Source organism: Cavia porcellus, unplaced genomic scaffold (assembly GCF_034190915.1).
Source record: "Cavia porcellus strain 051 isolate PalLab524CR breed Dunkin Hartley unplaced genomic scaffold, mCavPor4.1 scaffold_29, whole genome shotgun sequence".
NCBI lineage: Eukaryota > Metazoa > Chordata > Mammalia > Rodentia > Caviidae > Cavia > Cavia porcellus.
Window position 1 is genome coordinate 20,653,121 of NW_026947512.1, and position 19,362 is coordinate 20,672,482.

The 19,362-nt window shown below is 45.9% G+C and overlaps 1 protein-coding gene across 4 annotated transcripts in view; it reads right to left on the reverse strand.

The window, feature by feature from the left end:
- Atp2b4 (ATPase plasma membrane Ca2+ transporting 4) overlaps positions 1-19,362 on the reverse strand; it is a 100,426-nt gene that overhangs the window by 8,672 nt on the left and 72,392 nt on the right. For 2 of the 4 annotated variants that reach the window (XM_063239931.1, XM_063239932.1), the window contains exons 9-20: positions 19,028-19,242; positions 18,448-18,690; positions 17,558-17,799; positions 16,367-16,598; positions 15,285-15,464; positions 14,726-14,813; positions 14,016-14,122; positions 8,602-8,793; positions 7,950-8,163; positions 6,554-6,765; positions 5,526-5,633; positions 4,558-4,734 (exon numbers count right to left, since the gene is read on the reverse strand). In XM_063239931.1, the coding sequence (XP_063096001.1) occupies positions 4,558-4,734; positions 5,526-5,633; positions 6,554-6,765; positions 7,950-8,163; positions 8,602-8,793; positions 14,016-14,122; positions 14,726-14,813; positions 15,285-15,464; positions 16,367-16,598; positions 17,558-17,799; positions 18,448-18,690; positions 19,028-19,242 (2,210 nt within the window). Of the gene's footprint in view, positions 1-1,086; positions 1,268-4,557; positions 4,735-5,525; positions 5,634-6,553; positions 6,766-7,949; positions 8,164-8,601; positions 8,794-14,015; positions 14,123-14,725; positions 14,814-15,284; positions 15,465-16,366; positions 16,599-17,557; positions 17,800-18,447; positions 18,691-19,027; positions 19,243-19,362 lie in introns of all 4 variants that reach the window. The other 2 variants (XM_063239934.1, XM_063239933.1) reach the window with 2 other exon arrangements.

A 19,362-nucleotide genomic window follows, 5' to 3' on the forward strand; every position in this document is an offset into this window, starting at 1 on the left:
AGGTAAAATGACCAGGAATAGGAAGGCATTAGCAAAAGTCCTGCAATTTACCAAAGAGAACACTAGCTCTTCCCTTGGTAGGTGATGGCATACCAATCGAAAAGATGCTTGAGATTGGTAACACAGACTAGAGCAGAGGAGAAGCTGAAACAGGGGCTGCTCTCCAGAAACTCCTAGAAAGTTTTATTTATTTATTTTTGGTTTGTCAAGACAGGGTCTGACTATGTAGTTCAGGTTGGCCTTGAACTCACTTTGTAGCCCAGGCTGGCCTTGAATTCACAGCAATCCTCTTGGCTCGGCCTCCTAGTAGTACAAGGATTACAGGCATGTGTCGCTATACCCCACTTCCAATAAAATTTTAGTAAATGAAAAAAAATTTTTTGAACCTTTCATACAGTTTTCCTTCTTGTATGTGACTGATTCTTATGCCAGATTTTAAAGTCTTTGAAAAATGAGATGATGACTCTCAGCTTCTACACTTGAACTGAGTATCTCCTTTCTTCACAGCTAGCTATAGCTTTTATGCTTATGCTGCTAGCTAGTAATGCAGTGACGGTCACAATGACTATTATTAATGACCATGTTTAATATCGGCTCTCATAGGACCAGGGTCCTGGGAAAGAATGCAAGGGCACAGTAGCTCCCTTCCTACTTTTCCTGAGGAGATATTAAACTCACCCCAGTAAGGAGACTTTCTGAGGTTTAGTTTGGTATAATCTCACCTCTAAGCTTAGTTGGTACAGTTCAGATTCAAAGGAGCAGGAGAGGAAAGAACAACAATGATATATTCAGGCAAAGTAAAAAAAAGGGCAAAGCAAAACAAACAACAACAACAAAAACCACAAGAAAAGGAAACAACAAGCAGTGCAGAAGGACAATCAAGAAATAGCTTTCCAACATTAAAAAAGTAATGTAATAAAAAGGATGCACAGCCTGGTCTTAGAGTAGGATTTTTGTCTTTTCTTAAGTCAAAGTGTCAAAGAGAAAAAGCAAAAGGAACAGATAACTACGTTGGTTAAAGTGGATGCCACGTGCTCTCTTGTGGTCATTGTAGCAAATCATGCATCATAATAGACTATCACTCACTGCCCACAGTAGGAGATGAAACAGCAGCAGCCACAGAAGTGGTGGGGGAAGATTTGACTGGTGCAACTGCTACATAGGATGAGCTAGGAACGAGTTTTACATCAAGGTGTTGACCCATGTTCTGCCGCTTTAGGACTCCCTTAAAAGAGGCTCCCGTCTGGAATGTATTAATTACTTCAATCTGCAAAGAATCAGAGAGTGAGACAGCTTTGCTCCATAGTCAGAGAGGGGAATGAGGAGGACGGCAGGGCTACAGAGGACTGGGGAGAGGGACAGAAGCAGCTGGGAAAATGCGGGGAGAAAGCAAGAGAGGTATTCCCTCAAACAAAGCAGTGGGAATGGTAGGAGGGAATGTTAACTGAGTATCACAATTCATTTAAGGAACAGTTTGCAGGGCAGTCTTAGCACCCAGCCACCATCCAGTGTTCTTTTCCCCTTTGGCTTCTGGTGGACCCTTTAGGTATGCAGGTATCCAAGGGCTAACAGCTGGGGAGAGACTGGCAGCTTATTCATGGTTTTGACCTGTACTCTTAAAAATGAGGCATGCAATTTGAGATGTTGAAGGCAAAGTACCTATTTCTGAATGTCGAGGCTTGGGAACTTCTAAAACAAATACACCAACTACTTTTTTTTTTTTGCAGATTTCCATTTAAAAGGAATATAGCAGTTGGCCTTGGTGGAAAGGACCCTGGACTGTGAATTGATTGGCTCATCTTTACAGAATCTTCCCCAACATACCCTGCCCCTGGCTGAAATGCACTCAGGAGTCCAGTGACCAAGGCTCACTGGAGAGGATGCCACTGAGCTGCATTAGTGTACTGAAGATCCAGAAATGTCGGGCGGAACACTTAACAGTAACTCAGCAGCTGGACTGAGGAGTGTGTGATGGGGTTGGTTGGTTAGTGAGTGGTCCTGAGCACAGCAGCTCTAGGCTGTCCACACGGTCCTTGGTTTTCAGTGTGCTGCTCCTCAGAGACAGAGGTGATTAGTGCTATTCATTGCCCAGCAATGGCCTCAATCTGGGACCTCCATCAAATCCACTGTCCCTGTCCTGAAACCCTAAGTAACAAGAAACAGATCAAAAGGGATTCCTTTATCATTCATAGATCTGGTGGTCTCCTCTTGGGAAAAGCCACATGCCTAGTTCCAAGGGTCAGCTTCCAGGACTAGGAAAGGTGCTGACCCCATTTCCTTGACTTCATCTCCAGAAGATGGGTCAGCGCGTGCTCTGTGACTCTGAGCGTCTCCTATTCATAAAGCTTCCTGAGAAGCCACAAAATGTGTCAGGGTTAATCTCTGAATTCATATCAGAGTTTGAGCTAGGACATTTCCCCTTCCTCACACGCTACAGTTTTCAGTTCCAGAGGACTGAGGAGTGGAACCTGCAGGAGGAAAGGGCTTGTTCTCGGAAGAGTGCCAGCTGTGTGCAGAAGGGGCTGTAGAAATCTTTCTTCAATGCCTATTAAGGCTGTAAAATATGACTTCTGCAAGGAAATTACATTCTAGGTTTACCTCCCCAAGATTCTAGCCCTGACATTCCCCAAGTTTCTGCTCTCTAGTACTTTTAGCTCCCACAAAGCTAAAAAGTAAAGGGATAGGCAGAACAGTTTAGAATCAGGGAAAGGGAAAATCCCAACCACGACTAGGTAATAGCTTGGCAACTCCTCTCACCCCAAATGTGGCCAGAAGGATCAAAAATCAGGTTGTAGGAGACTTTAACCCTGTTGAGGATCAGGAGTGGATGCTGGAGTGGGCTTCAGATATCCAGGACATACTAAGGTGCCTCACACTGTCTCACCTGCTCAGCGCCAGGTGCAAACCATCTGGCACAGATCTGCTCATTGTGGGAATGTTAACCTTGGGCTGCCTTTGGTGTGCAGGTCTGGGCCTTAATGCCATTCTGGCTGACTGCCTCCTGCTCCAGCAAGTAAAGGTAACACTCCTAAAGCTCTGTAGGCAGTGATGCCAGACAGACAGGAGCATAGTTGAGGGAACAGAAAGAGGCAGTGGAGGGGAAGGAAGCCCCATAACTCTTGGCCCCCCAGGAGAGAAGACTGGCAAGGAGTGAGGAGGCACTGCAATGAGGAAAAAAATCACATAGTAGAAAAGGAGGCAGGTGATCCTGAAGGGGGAGAAAAGTAAAAAAGTTATTTTGAAAAAGCAGGCACCAGGCCCAAGGCACCAGGTTCTATGGACACCCAGTAAACTCAGCACCCTGGAGGGAGGGATGGGGAGACTCTGAGAACCCTGGCACCCCTAGGCAGCTTGTGTAGGTCCTGTTGCAGTCTCCCTTCCTGGCAGGAGAGGCTCAAAAGAGAGGGAGGAGTCCAAGCTTCCCTTACCTAGCTCTTCTTCCCCACATTTCTTTTCATCTAATGTCTCCCCCATGGGAGATGAGTTCCTATCAGGGATGCACTTCAGAGTATTAATCCCACCTGTCTTCTATATGCATGAAGGCAGTGGACTGACTGGCTGGGGAATCTTCTACATCCTTTCAAGGCCAGCTTTTGAGAATGACCCAATTTTGGGATCTCCAGCCAACTGGCAAAAAAACAGACCTGGCAAAAATCAGGCCTGTGTTCTGGAGAGCATCCTGGAGACCTCGGGATTGATGGTGTCTTGAGGTGGAAAATCTTGGGAATGAAACAATAAAGGTGTGTGGGGTGGGAGCAGGGGAAGAGAACTGTCAACGCCTGGACTGGCTGTTTACTCAGAGGCAGCTACCACTGAGGTGCAGAAATCGAAACAAAAACAAAAACAAAACGTTACTATAGAGCTATAGGCGGAGGGATTTGAGAGCAGCCAGAGAAGCTTCTATCCCGTTTCAGAAATTGTAAGAGGGAAAGGGTTTGAAGAAATGATAGCTTCTTCCTTTCTGGGAAGCAGTCTGAATCCTGCAAAAGATACTCAGAGACCATTGTTTATACACACTCAAGTCATCAAATTCTCCCCATGGCCTTCCATTTCAAGTCAAAAGGTAGAAGAGAGTGAATTTCTTTCACTGAGATCCCTCCAGGTAATACTGATTACTGAAACAGCAGCGAGAGGGTGTCATATTAAGTGACTGCTGAAGATGCTGATTAAGGGATTTTGTGTTCCTTCTTCCTTTTGGAAGACAGGGAGGGGCTGCACACTCCTCATCCTTGGGCTAGGGATAGCATATACAAACAACCCTCTGCATGGAGCTTTCCAGGCCCCAGAGGCTGGCAGAGTGGGCTCCTCAACCAGTCCATCGCTGAAGAACTGCTAAAAATAGGACATAGTCTTGGTACTATGGCTTCTCTTTCAGAGAAGGCCACACTGACACTGCTGCCTTGTTGGTCCTAAAGCTAGGTAGCAACAGCTGCCCTTTGGGAGTGAGCTCTAGGCATGAGAGAGGTGGTGGCTGCCAAAATCTGCTGCTGCCCCCCCCATCACTTTTGGAGACAAGGTTCCTTTTCCCAAAGTGAGGACAAGCCACCAGCACAGTACCTGAGTCTGGATACGGTTCAGGCCCCGGAACCAGAGGATTTGGCCTCGGCGCAGCTCCATCTCAGCGTGGTCAATCTCGTCCAGCCCCTCAGCATCCTTGGTGATCTCCTCTTTGGCAGTGCCATGCCCAGCCTCCTTCAGGAACTTCAGAGACTGAGTAGGTATTGCAGAGATGATCTGAGGACAGGCAGAAGACTGTCAGTCATCCACCCAGGACTGCCCCAGGAAGGCCATTCTTCCCTATCACCGTGTTCTGCCAGGAGAGTAGTGAGGAGCAGCACCAATCTGTTCGGGCAAGTAGGCACCAAGTGCCCACCAGGTGTCACGCTTTTAGGAATCTTTTCTGTATTTATGGACATACAAAAGAGCGTTTATATTCTAGTAACCTATCAGTCACCTTCCTAGTTCTCTAAGTCCTCTTTCTGTCTGAGGTCTTTCTTTCCATTTCACTTTATGTCTTTAAAAGAAAGAGGACTAGAATACATGGCACATACCCAATAGGGACAAAGACTAGGACCTGGAGGAAACAAAGCAGGAGAAGTCATTTAGGTTGGTCTTGACCTCATTATGTAGCCGAGGCAGGCCTCAGACTCATGGTACTCCTCCTGCCTCAGCCTCCCAAGTGCTGGGATTATAGGTATGTGCCACCCTACCTGGCCTGTAAGCTCTTCTACTTTTAACTAACCCCCTGCCCCTTTCCAAATAAAACTCCATTGAAAAGTTCTGCTGGTGTCCCAGAGAAGTCCAGGCATGGTTCAAGAAGAGACCTGAAACCTGTGAAGTAGTGGGTTGCCACCACTCCACCTTGGGATCCTACAAGATAGAGTGAACTTGAACACTTGGGTAGGAGGAGGGGAGAAGAAGGAGGAAGCAAAGAGTCAAGGGTCTGCACAGTTGTGCGCTGCAGCTCCGGTAGCAGACGGGAGGTCTGCATGCTGTATGAAGACGGGGGAGGGTACAGCACTCACCTGGCCCCACAGGAGCTCTCCAACCCCGATGAAGAGACACCACAGCCACTGGGACAGGCTGAGCTTGGTGCAACTGAAGGGTTTACCCCCAAATTCCACAATGATAACCTAGAACAGAGAAAAAGGGGCAGCTCAGCCTCAGGGACCCTCTCCAGCCAGGGTCACTAAAGGACTGTCATGGCCCTGCCTAGGGCTCCTTGTGGTGTGAGTCCTGGTTTGCTCGCTGGAGAATAGGAAAGGAGATAGCATAGAGGGTAAGGAGGGATACACATGGAGTCTTTAGGGCCCCACAGTTTCTACAACTGCTATGACTGACTACTGTGAGACCTGGCAGAGTGGAAGCAGGTTGTGCTTCTTGTGACCAAAGCCAGTGAGTGACAAAGAGAAGGCAAAGCAATGGGAAGGAGAACCCGAGGGTGAGGGGCAGTGAGGGAGGTACCCTGTGGAAGGATGGGATTCTGCTCTTGTGTCCCTTCTAGATTTAGTGTAGCTCTACCTCTGACTAGGACAAGAAAGGCACCAGGGGAGCCGCTTCCTTGACCTCCCTCCCCACAGCAGAAGCTCAAGTCAGGTTTGGTATTAACTACACATGCACTGTCTAACACTTCTCGTTCTGTTAATGGTGCTGCTTTCTACACAAGCCTCCTTAGAAAAGAAGGGAATGGAGCCTTTACTACGTGACACGCACATTCCACGTGTGCCAGCAGGAAGCATAGAAGGGGTTTAGAAGAGAGTGACCCTTTCTTGGTTACTCTGTGAAATTTCTGTGTATTTAGGCAATCCTGAAAGAATACTCCAGGCCTTATCTTATTTGCAACCCATGTGCTGCCCGACACGGGAGCTACTGATATTCTGGGCCCTGCTTCTTAAATAAAGTACAGACGGAAGCCAACTGGCATCTCTGAAGTGTCAACCCCCAGCCTCGATCCCCATGACACCTTTACTCCTTTTCTTCCGGACTTAAGAGAATTTTGGCTCCTAGGTTCCAGCCTTCACCTTCCCTGGGCCTCAGCTCCAGCGAGCCTCACCTGGCTGATGAATGTGCCCAAGACCACCGAGCAGAAGATGAGGTTGTGGTAGACGCCTGAAAAGACATTCCTTTCTCCATGGATCTTCCGGGAGTTGATTTCATTAAAGAGCTGCATCAGCACGAAGGTGTTGAAGACGATGGTGTAGTGCTGGCTGGGCGGTGAGTGCAGCGGTGCCTTCCTCCCACTATCGATATCAAAGAATTGCTCACCTGGTTGGAAAAGGGCAAGCATTGCAGGGTACCCGTGGCTCAGCGGGGTTTGGGCTCAGTCAGCACATGTTGGCGTGGCCACACCAGTGCCTGGGGGCCCTTAGAAGATCCTCCATTCTTTTTTTTTTTTTTTTTAATTTTATTTTAAAGAGATTAAAACTATACAAAATAAAACTGAACAAAGCCGGTCAAAACAAAACAGTGAGTGATATAGAACTTCAACACAAGATGATGGGAAACCAACAATGGCTACCATAATGCCTCTTGTTATCTTCAAAATAGCTGCCCAGACCCGACATAATATAATCAAACAAACGGAACAGAATAAAACCACCAGAACAGAACACCGAATAAAACAAATAATAAAATGGAACAAACAAAACACTGAAAACCATATTGAGAAGATCCATTCTGATTAGTTACATTCTGAGTTATTCTGTTATTAAATTTATTTATTCTTTTTTATTTTTGGTACCAGGGATCAAACTCACGACCTCATGCTTGCCAGGGAGGTGCTTATACTGCTGAGCGAAACCCCTAGCCCTTTATTTATTTATTTTGCAGTACCCGGGACTGAACCTTGGGAGCGCTGACCTATACATCCCTAGCTTTTTTAAAACTTTGAAACAAGGTCTCACCAAGTTGCCCAGGCTGAAACTGCCTCAGCTCCTTGACTAGCTGGGGTTGCAAATGTGTGCTACCACACTTGGTTTAATCCATTCTTTTAAATGTCAGCCTTGGTCTCAAATTATCCGACCCTGTCTCTTGGTTTGCACTGTGGATATCCGCTTTCATGGGGAAGCATAGTGGTAATTCCAGTGCACTGTAGCTAGGTGGTGGGAATACCCAGGGAATCCTCACAGGTGAGGCTGCTGGAGGGCCCTTTCTGTGCTCCTTCTGCTCCCATACTCTTATCTCAGTGGTGGCGAACCTATGGCATCATGGGTACTGCAGCGGGGATGCAGAGTCCTCTCTGTCAGTACATGAGCCAAACGGCCCCAGCATCGCCCTGGCAGCTAAGCAATCAGCTTTAATTAGAGTGCTAGCATTTTACAATAGATAAATGGGTTTGGGTAGCAGTTTGGGCACTTGGTCTCTAAAAGGTATGTCACTACTGCTACATCTTCTTTCCTCAGGCCACTCTCGGTCCCTGTCTCTAGCTAGCAGTCCCATCACTGGCTCACCAGCAAAGACGAGGAAGAAGATGACAGTGAGCTGATAGACTGCGTGGCCCAGGATGTTCTTCATCATAGTTCGTGAGATCAGAGGCTTGTTCCGGCCATAAGGACGACGCTTTAACAGAGACTCTGTGGGGGGTTCTGTGGCTAGGGCCAGTGAAGCAAAAGTGTCCATGATCAGATTAACCCACAGCATCTGCACAGCTTTCAGCGGGGAGTCCTGGTGAGAAGAAGAACTTGTCCTTTAAGTTACCCCACTGCATTCACCGGCCCTGCCTGCCCTTGAAATGACCTTTCTCTCACTATTCACCTAGACTCTGAATCTGGTCACTTAGTAGCTGAATGACCATGAGAACATTATTTAACAGCTTTAAGCCTTGAGGTCCTCACCTACAGAATGGGAGACAACACCTTCCCCCAAGCTTGCTTTTGAAGAACAGAGATAATGTTCTTAAGGGTACATCATAGTAGCTGACAGAAAGTGCTATAAATGAACTGTAGGTAAATTATTGTCATTTCAAATAAATAGAGACACAACAGACTAGTCGAGCTACTGCCTGCCCTTACACCACCGGGGAAACCCTCATCCTGCTCCCTCTGCCATGTTCCATGGCCACTGCCTCACCCCTCCCAACTCAGCCCACCTCAGGCCCTTCACCTGAGTGATGCAGGCTCCGGTGAAGGCCACGATCACGGCCACCACGTTGACAGTGAGCTGGAACTGCAGGAACTTGGAGATGCTGTCATAGACATTTCGTCCCCACATCACTGCCTTCACGATGCTGGTGAAGTTGTCATCTGTGAGGATGATATCTGATGCTTCCTTGGCTACATCTGTGCCTGCGATACCCTGGGGCAAGATGGGAAGGAAGGCAGTGAGGAGCTGGGGAGAGCAGGCTTCTCTGAGGCCAGGCTCCATTTCCAGAACTCTGAGAAGCCTCAGAACCAGGTGTAGACACTAGAGGGCACACTAGACACACAAAAGAAAATGAAGGGAAAAAAACAAAAACCGTGTGCGTCACTGTCCCTGTAACAGAGATGGGCTGGGGCCTGAAGCCATTGCTGACTCCTGTGCCCTGACAGGAACTTCGGCAGACAGCCCTTTCTCCTCTCCTTTCTACTCCCATGACTCCAGAAATGAATTAAATAAACGACGACGAACAAGCCCGCTCCTTCTGATCCATCTCTAAATTCTTCAATTTCTTCTGCTACTGCCAGTATCTGACTAAAGTTCGTGTGGCACCCACACCTTTAAGGAGCCTGACATTTTGCTCTGAGAGCCTGGCAGCACAGCTCAGACTGTGCTTCTGTCCCCAGGGGCCACCAAAGGCTACCAAAGACCTACGGCAGTGGTTGAAAGCCAGCCTTTGCAAGTGTCAGCTTTTCAGTCTGGTAGACCACGCTTTCACACTTGGACTCTGATTTATTTCTCAACCTCCTCTTATGTTTTCTTTCTTCTCAAAACCTAGTGCTTCGTCACAACCCTTTGAATTATTCACATTTAGAGTATAGACTCCCACCCCCATCCAAACATCATTTCCCTAAGTCCAAAACATCCTCTTTCTTTATCCATTTCAACCCTAACTCTGGTGGTGCATGTCTGTGATCCCAGCACTAAGGAGGCTGCGGAAAGAGGACTGCCTAGTGGAGGCAAGCCTGGACAACTTAGTGAGATCCTGTCGGAAAGAAGAGAAAAAGAAAACAAAACCAACCAACCAACCAACCAACCAACCAACCAACCCAAAAAACAAAGGCCACAGCTCAGTAGTAGAGTGCTAGCCTAGTATACATGAGGCCCTGGACTCAATCCCAGCACCCAAAATGAAACAAAACAAAAATCTGTTTAGGTTAAGGTCTCATTTAATTAACTCTCACTGCTTTGCAAAGCGCTCCTCATGCCCCCAGCCCTGTAGCCATCACACACGATGCAACTCCTGTAACCCACAGAGCTCTTCTTCACTCTGCTGTTTACTGATAGATTATTTTTCTTTATCTGGGGTGGCAGTGTTTTCCTATCTAGATTGCAACAACTGAGTATCTGGTAGATAAGACTATGCCACTCAGTTTCCTTAATATCATCAGTTCATTAGGGCTGGGATTTAGCTCAGCAACTCAAGGATCTGCCTCGCAAGTATGAAGTCATGAGTCTGATCGCTGGTACCAAAACAATCAGTTCTGTAGTATATCCACACACTATACTGTGCAAAGAAAGGAAGATTATCTGCATCTGCTTACTACTAGGAGTAATCTCCAAATTTTATTGTTAATTGAAAAAAGCAAGGTAGGCCAGGTGTGGCAGCTCACACCTGTAATCTCAGCACTCAGGAGGCTGAGGCAGGAGGATCACCATGAGTTTGAGGCCAGCCTAGGCTGTGTAGTGTGTTCAAAGCCAGCCTGAGTTATATAGTAAGACCTTGTCTCAAAAAACAAAACAAAACAAAAAAGCAAGATGAAAGAAAAGTAAAAAAGGTTCATAGTATGTAAAAGTTCACATATACATAAAGGAATAGTAATTTTTTAGTAATTATATTACTAACAGTTATTATTTAAAAACCATCACATATATTTTAAATAAAGCAAATAATAATTATGTGCATTAGGAATTAATATTTCTAGCTTAATAGCTACAATATAAAATCAGGGAAGTTAGGCCAGACGTGGTAGTGCGCATCTGTAACCCCAGTGCTCAGGAGGCTGAGGCAGGAGGATAACTGAGAGTTCGAGGTCAGCCTAGGCTACATAGAGAGATCAAGGCCAGCCTAGTCTACATAGCAAGACTTTGTTGAAAAAGAAATCAAGCAACAAAGAAAAAAACAAGGCAACAAGAACTTTCAACAAGTACTCTTTTAAAAATCAGGGAAGTTAAATAAAATTAGAAAGTTAGAAATTAAGAATTTAGGAATTAGTATGTTAAATTTGTAATTCTAAATTTGTGAAATAGTGGTCTGAATTCACAAGGCATTTTATCTCTAAAACAATGCAGAATGAAATTGAGATGTAAAAACCTATTTCTTAGCTTTGTCCATAGAAAAGGCCTAGAAGCAATGACGTACTCAGCAACAAAGCCCCCTTGTGCTCTGCCTGTGTTCTCTAAAACCATTTCTCCTAAGTGCGGCAAGGCTCCTTGGAGAATGGGAGATTTCAGAACCCAGGTAAGAAACATGCACAATGTCTCTGGGACATTGGCGAAAGACCAAGATGGAAAGGAAAGGCACCAGAGTGGTGTCAAAAGGACTCATAATGCTCAAGAGGCATTCCCTGGCCAATGATGGATCAACGTAAACATCAAAATGGTAAAAGCACGGGATTGAAATACATCAAATATGCCTCAGTATGAGTATTTTTAATGAAACTTTAAAAAATAAATAAAACAACTTGCTGGTTATTTTTGGAGGATCCTAAAAAAAAAAAAAAAAAAAAAATCAACCCATTAATGGGAAAACTGATAAAGAGAAAGAAGCATTAAACCTGCCTTCCATCTGGGAATTGATTCTTATAGTACCGAAATAACAGAGAGTTACTTTGGTATAAAAGTTAATAAATAAAATCAAGCTAGGTGTGTATACACCTAAGTAGTACACATCTCAGGACTAGGAAGGTTGAGGCAGGTGGAACTCCTTGAGGCTAACCTTTGTGAGTTCTTTGTGAGTTCAAGGACAGCTTGAAGTACATAGTGATACCCTGTCTCCAAAAAGCCAATCCATCAATCAATCCATCAATCAATCAATCAATCAATCAATCCAAAACAGAACTGGCATGTATAAGAAAGGATTACTTACTGTAGCAGGCCTGTTTATAAGGCTGACACTTAGCTAGCATTTGGGGACATGGTTCTCAGAATGTCCCTGGTCAATAATGAACTGATAAGGGTCCCTGACTGGGTCCCAGTGGAGCCCCCACAATCTGGATACTTTTTTTTTTAAATCAGTACCGGGGATTGAACTTACAACCATGCACTTGCAAGGCAGACAGCTATGCCACTGAGCTAAATCCTCATCCCTTACACAATCTGGTTTATACCAAACACCTACATTCCTTCTGAGAGAAGGTGTCAGTCTTAATAAAACCATAGGTGATAGACATGTGATTGGCTGCGTTGGGCAGAAACATCATAAAAATATTGCTGCTTTTGTCAGTGGGAAGAACAGACTCCATGTGACTCCTCACGGGAGGGAAAACTTAATGATGACTACAGGTCATCTAGATTCCACCAATGTCTTTCCTCACTGTGATCCAAACACACAGTTGTTTTTACACCTGTGTAATGAAGCTTAGTCTGAGTACAGCTATATGCTGAGTTCTGTGAGTCTTGGTGAATCTATAAATATAAGCGTGTCTTTGGGACTCCTGACACAGGGATGAGATACGATCAGTGGTTCTCAAACGTTAGGATGTATCAGAATCATTGAGAGGCCTTGTTAAAACTGGTGGCTGGGCTGGGGATTTAGCTCAGTGGCATTAGTGCCTGCCTGGCAAGCATGAGGTTGTGAGTTCGATTCCCGGTACCACAAAAAAAAAAAAAAAAAAAAAAAAAGAAAAGAAAACTGGTGGCTGGGCTTTCTGATTCAGTAGAACTGAATCAGGGTAGGGCCTGAAAACCTGCTTTTCTATGGGCTCCCACATATCACTGGTTCAGCTGTAAGGAAGAGCACATTTCAAGAGCCACCGCTATAGATAAAGAGACTTAAGAGATATATTGAACAATTGCAATGTATAGATCTTATTTGGATCCTGATTTGGACAAACAGACTCTAAAGCAACATTCACAAGTCAGTTAAGGTATCTGCATGTGATGGTGCACTCCTGTAATCCCAGCAATTGGTAGGCTGAGGCAAGAGAATCATCATGAGTCTGAGAGTAGCCTGGGCTACGAAGAGAGCCCAAGGCCAGCCTGACCTGTATTGCAAGACAGTCTCGAAAACACACACACACACACACACACACACACACACACACACACACACACACACACACACAGAGTCAGGGAACTGTGAACACTCATAGATATTTAATAATAGTAAAGAATCATGAATTCTGTTATGTGAAAATGGTATTATTCTTTTAGGCACATTCTATTAATATACATTATTTAGAGAAATGCATTGAAATTTTTATGAATGAAATGGCACAATGTCTTGGCTTTGCTTTAGAAGAATTCAGCTGGGGATGGGGATGGGGAAGCTGGCATAGTGTAATGTGTCAGGGAACCAACACTGGCTGAGTGACACTAATTGCTGCAGCTGAATGACGGGCTCCTGGGGATTCATTAGATAGGATTCTCCCTACTTCTGCATACTCTTATAGTTTCTTAGAGTTAAAACTTTGTTTTTAAAACATGTTCCCTCTAAAAATACTTCTTGGTTTTCCTTCCACTGCTTAAAATCAGGGATGGGGTGGAGTTTACACTTAGAGAATCACCTCACATCCAGGAAGCATCCTGGTTGATCCCCAGCACTGTTACAAAACCAAACAAAACAAAACAAAAGCACCAATAGCTCAGTTTTCCTGAGAGGCTTATGATCACAACAGCTTCAGCTTGAGGAAGTACTTTGCAGTCTGGAGGACTTTAAACTTCCCTGAGCATCAGAATGAGCTATTATGCTTGCTAACAACAACAACAAAAAATCAAATGTTTTCATACCCATCCTGTACTCCACTGACTCAAGATATTTCAAATTTAGAATATATGTTTTTAAATGACCTTTCCAAAGAGATTCCGATGTTCCTGGCCTCACAAATGAAAAGCACAGTACAGCACCAAGCAATGCTTGCCCCATAGCATGTGTTTCATATGGAAGATGAGTTTTCTATAATTTGCCTGGGCAAAAAAAAAACCCCAACACTGCACTCACGATCAAGTTTAAATTGGTCTTGCTTGGCTGGGTAAGGTAGCTGATGGCTTTCCCGCCTCTCATCTATTGTCACATCCAATGGGTCCCCTGCTATACATAGTATTTGTGGCCAGGAAGGTAGGAGAGATAGAGTTTGAGAAAGCAGCTCTCTGTGGGAGGTGAAGGCCCTGGAAGCAGCAGTCCATTAGAAACTGTCCTGGTTTCCCACAAAGGCACTTACCATGGCAAAACCGACATCTGCTTTCTTCAGGGCAGGCCCGTCGTTGGTGCCATCTCCAGTGACAGCCACCACCTGCTGCTGCTCTCCAACAGTGCTGTCAATGATGCCTGAGGAAGAAAGAGTGAGCATGTGTGTGCTGCCTCAGGTCATTTGCCAGCACTCTGCGCCCCACGAAAGGTGTTTTGCATCCTTCCCCACCCCAGTTTCTACTACTCTGTTATCTTCTTTTCCATGCTAATGCTCTCCAGCTGCCACCCAAGGGCAGTACCTGTTCCATGAGCAGCGCCTTGGCTAGGAATGGAAGTCCTCACACAGTGGCTAAGGTAACGGGGAAAGTACTCGATGGACTTGAAAGCAAAGCCCTGGGTTCCCCTGCACCAGCTCTACCTGCCAGTGGGGTGGATTTGAGTAAGTTACTTGTCTTTCTGGCTTCCAACTTCCTTTCTGACAAGACAAGATAGATTTACCCATGGTGACTAATTCACAGTACCACTGTGAGCTATATAATGTTTTTAAAACCCAGCTTTATTATATGTCCTACTCACTAAGGGCCCACAGGTTTACTAAAGGGAATATTTTCCCCCTTAGCCCAGGAGCACTCCTAGAACCCCCTATGCGGGATGGAAGAACTGCTCTGGCCGATACGGTTACTGTCCCCATCCCAGCCTGTCTTCATCTTTTGCAGGCCCTCACTCAGGAGCCGACCTCACCTTTCACCAGTGTGTGCTTGTCAGTGGGGGAAGACCGCGCCAGCACCCGGAGCTTAGGCCAGATCTTGTCCAGCTTTTCTTGCTCTACCTGCCAACACCAAACAGCATCTGGATCAGCCGTGAAGGAAGATCACTTATGCCTCAGCCTCCCAGGGGCTGGGATTACAGGCAGGGTTACCATGCTCAGCAGGTTTGATTTTCCTATGCAGACCAGGAAGCTTTGGTCTGTTCCCTTCAGACTACTTTCTCTTACAAACTACTCTTAGCCATAGGGCAGTGACATGGAAGGGATGAGATAGGGAGATCTAATGACTGAAAAAAGCAGAATGACATGAAAAGTTAGTGACACTGTTTCCAAAGATGACTTGTGAATGAAGATAGTGAGAAGACAGACAACTCCCCATTTTACCATCTGAGCTGCTTCGGTAGGAATGTCTCATGAGGAGCAGATTTCAGTTTCGAATCCACCCACCTTCCCGCACAGGCCCCAGATGCTCCACGCTAGAACCAGCCCTTTCCCCATCTAATGAGACACTGGTTTCTCCCATTCAGGACACACCTCGCCTTTCTCATTGCGGATGAGTCTGTTGAATTCTTTGCCTTCTAAGCACAAGAAGTCATCTGTAGGCGTCACAATGCCACATTTGGTGGCAATGGCCCGGGCTGTGTTGATGTTGTCACCTGTCACCATTCTGACAGTAATGCCAGCTCGTTTGCACTTGGCAATAGCGTCCGGAACCTTTGGAGAGGGGAGAAGAAAAAAAGATGGTGATACCTGGTGAGCTGCTCCTTTTCTGCTTTCTCTTCACTGTGCCATGGGGCCTGGGCTACACCAGTCATTTTTTTTTTTTTTTTTTTTTTTGGTCTTTTTCCTTTTTATTGGTACCGGGGATCGAACTCACGACTGCCTGCTTGCAAGGCAGGTACTTATGCCGCTGAGCTAAATCCCCAGGCCCTATACCAGTCATTTTTAAGCATTCATTGTCACCTTGCTTCTGTTCATCCCACAAGGGTCACATCTGAGATTCACTGTTATTCCAGGAACTAAGGGGAAATGGGCTTTAGGAGCCATATGCAAACACTTGTGCTGTCTTTCATGGTCCAGATTCCTCAGCAGAGCATTTGGAGATTGGCCACTGCTTTCATGCCCTGAAAATCTAACCGCTCTCTGCCTTTCTGGCCCAGCCTCCAACCATATCAGCTCTCCATGGTTTTCCAAAGGCAGGTCATTTTTGCCAGTCTTGGCCTTGATAGCTAATAGGCTGACTGTCTGAGCCTCTCTAGAGCAGAGATATTCTCAATTCCCTGTGTCTAGGAGAGCATTCAGTACACAGGCTCCCTGCAAAGAATACAGTGGTTGAAACAAGGTGGCTAAAGACCAAGTTGGTTATTCTTGCCTCTTGACCAAATATTAAGTCCAATAAAACCATCATTTCTTACCACTCATGCAGGAACGCCACTGCCTGTCAAGTGGGCACACCAGGGTACTTGCCTGGGGTCACAAGTAGATGACAAGGAACTTGCACCCCCATCCTGTGACCCTGGTGGCTCCTTAGATCACACTGGGCTGCTGCTTAGACCAGTGGACACTGCAGACCATCACTTATATGTTTTTGCCCTTTCTGCAAGCTAAAGCCTCACCTCTGGACGCACGGGGTCTTCAATGCCCACCACCGCGATACAGGTCAATTCTGTGAGGATCTCGTTCTCGTTGTCCCAGGCGGGCTCTGTGTCATCGAAATCCCGGTAAGCTATGCAGATAGTCCGGAGTCCTTCACAGGCCATGGGGTCGATGACAGTACGCACCATGTCATCTCGGTCCTTACTCTTGAATGGCAATGCTTCCCCCGTCTTGTCGAGGATTCGATTACACCTGGAGACATTCACAGTCAGAAAGCAGAGCCTCCTTTCCTGCTCAGTCTGTTTCTAAATCCTTAGCAACTTTCTGACAACTAACTCTGCATTACCCCCAAAGACCTTATTGCTTGACCAAGTATCTCCTTTATCCATTATTCAGCCGAGTTCTTCTTTCCCAGGTAGGCTGGCCTATGGATTAAGTCCAGGTGGGCAGGGAGTGTGACTATCCCAGTGACTGTCACTCTTCTTACTCACACGAGAATACAATGCTGAATCACTTGTGGATCACTTGCTCTTTGGACCTTTCTAAAAGTAGAGACTTTTTCAGTCTATAACTGCACACAGAGTGTACTAACTGAGAACATGCTGATTAAAAGAAGGCAGTTGAAACAAGGTTGGGCCACTGCTTCATTAAGCTCTGCAGACCCTATACCAAGTTGAGTCCAATGTTAATAACTCACCCATCGGTAGTCCAACCACTTATGAAGTTATGTAACTTACCTATAATCAGCATTGACAATGGGAAAGAAAAGGAAACTTGTTGCTGATGTTGCCAATACTTCTATGTGCAAGGTAGCTTATGTACACTGATCACTTAACCACAGTGAGTGGGGTTTATTCTGAGTATGATTATCTTTGTTTTCAGATAAATGAGTTTAGATTGTCCAGGTCTGCATCATGGCTGTATCTGTTAGTTGTACCTTCTTGAGCAAATTACATAACTTTCCTGTTTTCTCATCCATAAGACCGAATAACAGCACCCACTTCACAGAGTTATGAGAATTAAATAAAAGGGGCTACTTAAAGTACTTGAAATCAATGCTTGGCTTGTATAAAGTTCAGGTGTTAGCTAGATGTCACCACTTGGCTGAAAGGTTCCCTAATCACCCAAACCCGTTCATCATGGAGCATGTCACCCAGACTTCCCGGAGAGAAGGGTCCTGGGGAAGAAGTACATGAGGGCAGGGCACTCACTTGCGCAAGATGATCTCTGAGGCGCCTTTGCTGAACATGCGGAAGCCGCCACTGGGCTTGCAGATGACTGTGCTCATGGACTTGCGCACCGAATTGAAGGTGTACACCTTGTAGAGCTTCTCCTCAGGCACCTCATTACGCACGGCCTGGTAATCGTGCTTCAGGTTGGTGACAAAGCCCAGCAGAGCACATTCGGTTTTGTTGCCCACCTGCCGTGGCAGACCTCCCTCCTTCTCTGGAGGCTGAAGGGGAAGATAAACACAGGAGTAGAGAAACCACCGAGGACACTAAGGACTCCCCTACAAAAATCTTAGGTAGGGCTAGAGCTGTGGCTTAGTGTAGAGCTCTTGTCTACTGTGCACGAGGCCCTGGCTTCAATCATGGCGCCAGAAAAGTAAATAAATAAAGTTTTGAAAATTAAAATTAAAAATCACAAATATAACCCGAGCTCATAAGGACAGCATTTGCAGTTCTCATTTCAAGAATAGTAGACAGTGGTCAGTTGTGATTTGATCCCAGGGCCGCCCCCACCGTGGGGGTTTTACAGTTTGTGGTGTGATCATGCGGCCCTCTCATCCTTATTCTAATGCTTTCATTTGTGCAAAGTGAGTAACTTTTGTCCTGATAAGTTCAAGTCTGCCATAAGCATGAGGTTTCTTTTCAGAGTCACTGTCTTTCCAGGGTAATCTAAGGCTCTCAGATTCTGGAGCCCCTCAGTCCCAACCCTCCAAATTTACTCCTAGCCTCCACCTGAACAAGTTCAACCAGGAGTAAGAAGGGGTACAGGATGGCAATTCGAGCAGAAGAAACAGTAAGGGATTTGTCTCAGGCAAAATTAGTGTTCCCCTCCAGCCGCCCATTCCAAATGCCTAGACAGAGGGAGAGCTCACCAAAATCTTAGACGTATAAGCACAGTTGATGGAAATGCCATTGACAATAAGGTCCAGGACCTTGGGTGGCAAGATATCGGGGCTTGGGATTTGACGGTAGTGGGTGCCCCCGATGTAAGCTTGTACTACTGTCATGCGGTTCATGGTCAACGTGCCTGTCTTGTCAGAGCAAATGGCAGTGGCATTGCCCATGGTCTCACAAGCATCCAGGTGCCGTACCAGGTTATTGTCTTTCATCATTTTCTACAAAGGCAAACAGAAAAGACCTGAGAGAAGACCTCCTGGTCTCACCCAGATAGGTTTCAGGCTGCGTTCCAGTCAGCATCTCTCCACATTTTATTTTACGGTCCTACACAAAAATGCAAGACTGTTTTCTGTAAATCTTGTAAGATTCTACTGGCTTATTTAAACACTGACATAGCCAGTGGAGGTGGTCTCTCCAGTGTCAGCGATTTCCACACTTGGGATGGCCCATCCCAAGTTTACAGGGGATGACATGTTTATCCTTCCACCGAAGGCTTCCTGTGCCCTCCCTCCCATCTCTACTCCAAAGGAAGCAACAACATTGCTGCAGTCTCACCTTCACAGAGTAGGCCAAGGAGATGGTGACAGCCAGTGGCAGCCCCTCCGGCACAGCCACCACCAATACAGTCACGCCAATGATGAAGAACTTGACGAAGTACTGGATGTAGACGGCAGTACACTCAGGTAGCCACGGCCTGCCTTGTATCACAAAGTTGTCAATCACGAAGTACAGAATCAGGATGACAACTGTGATGGCTGACATGATCAGACCTGTTCAGGGAAACAAGTCACATTAACCTAGGCTTGAGGGCACTCCAAGGGCTCTAACCAGAGCTGGATTAGTAAAAATTGTAATCTTTCTACTAATTCTTAAAACCACTATCTTGAAGA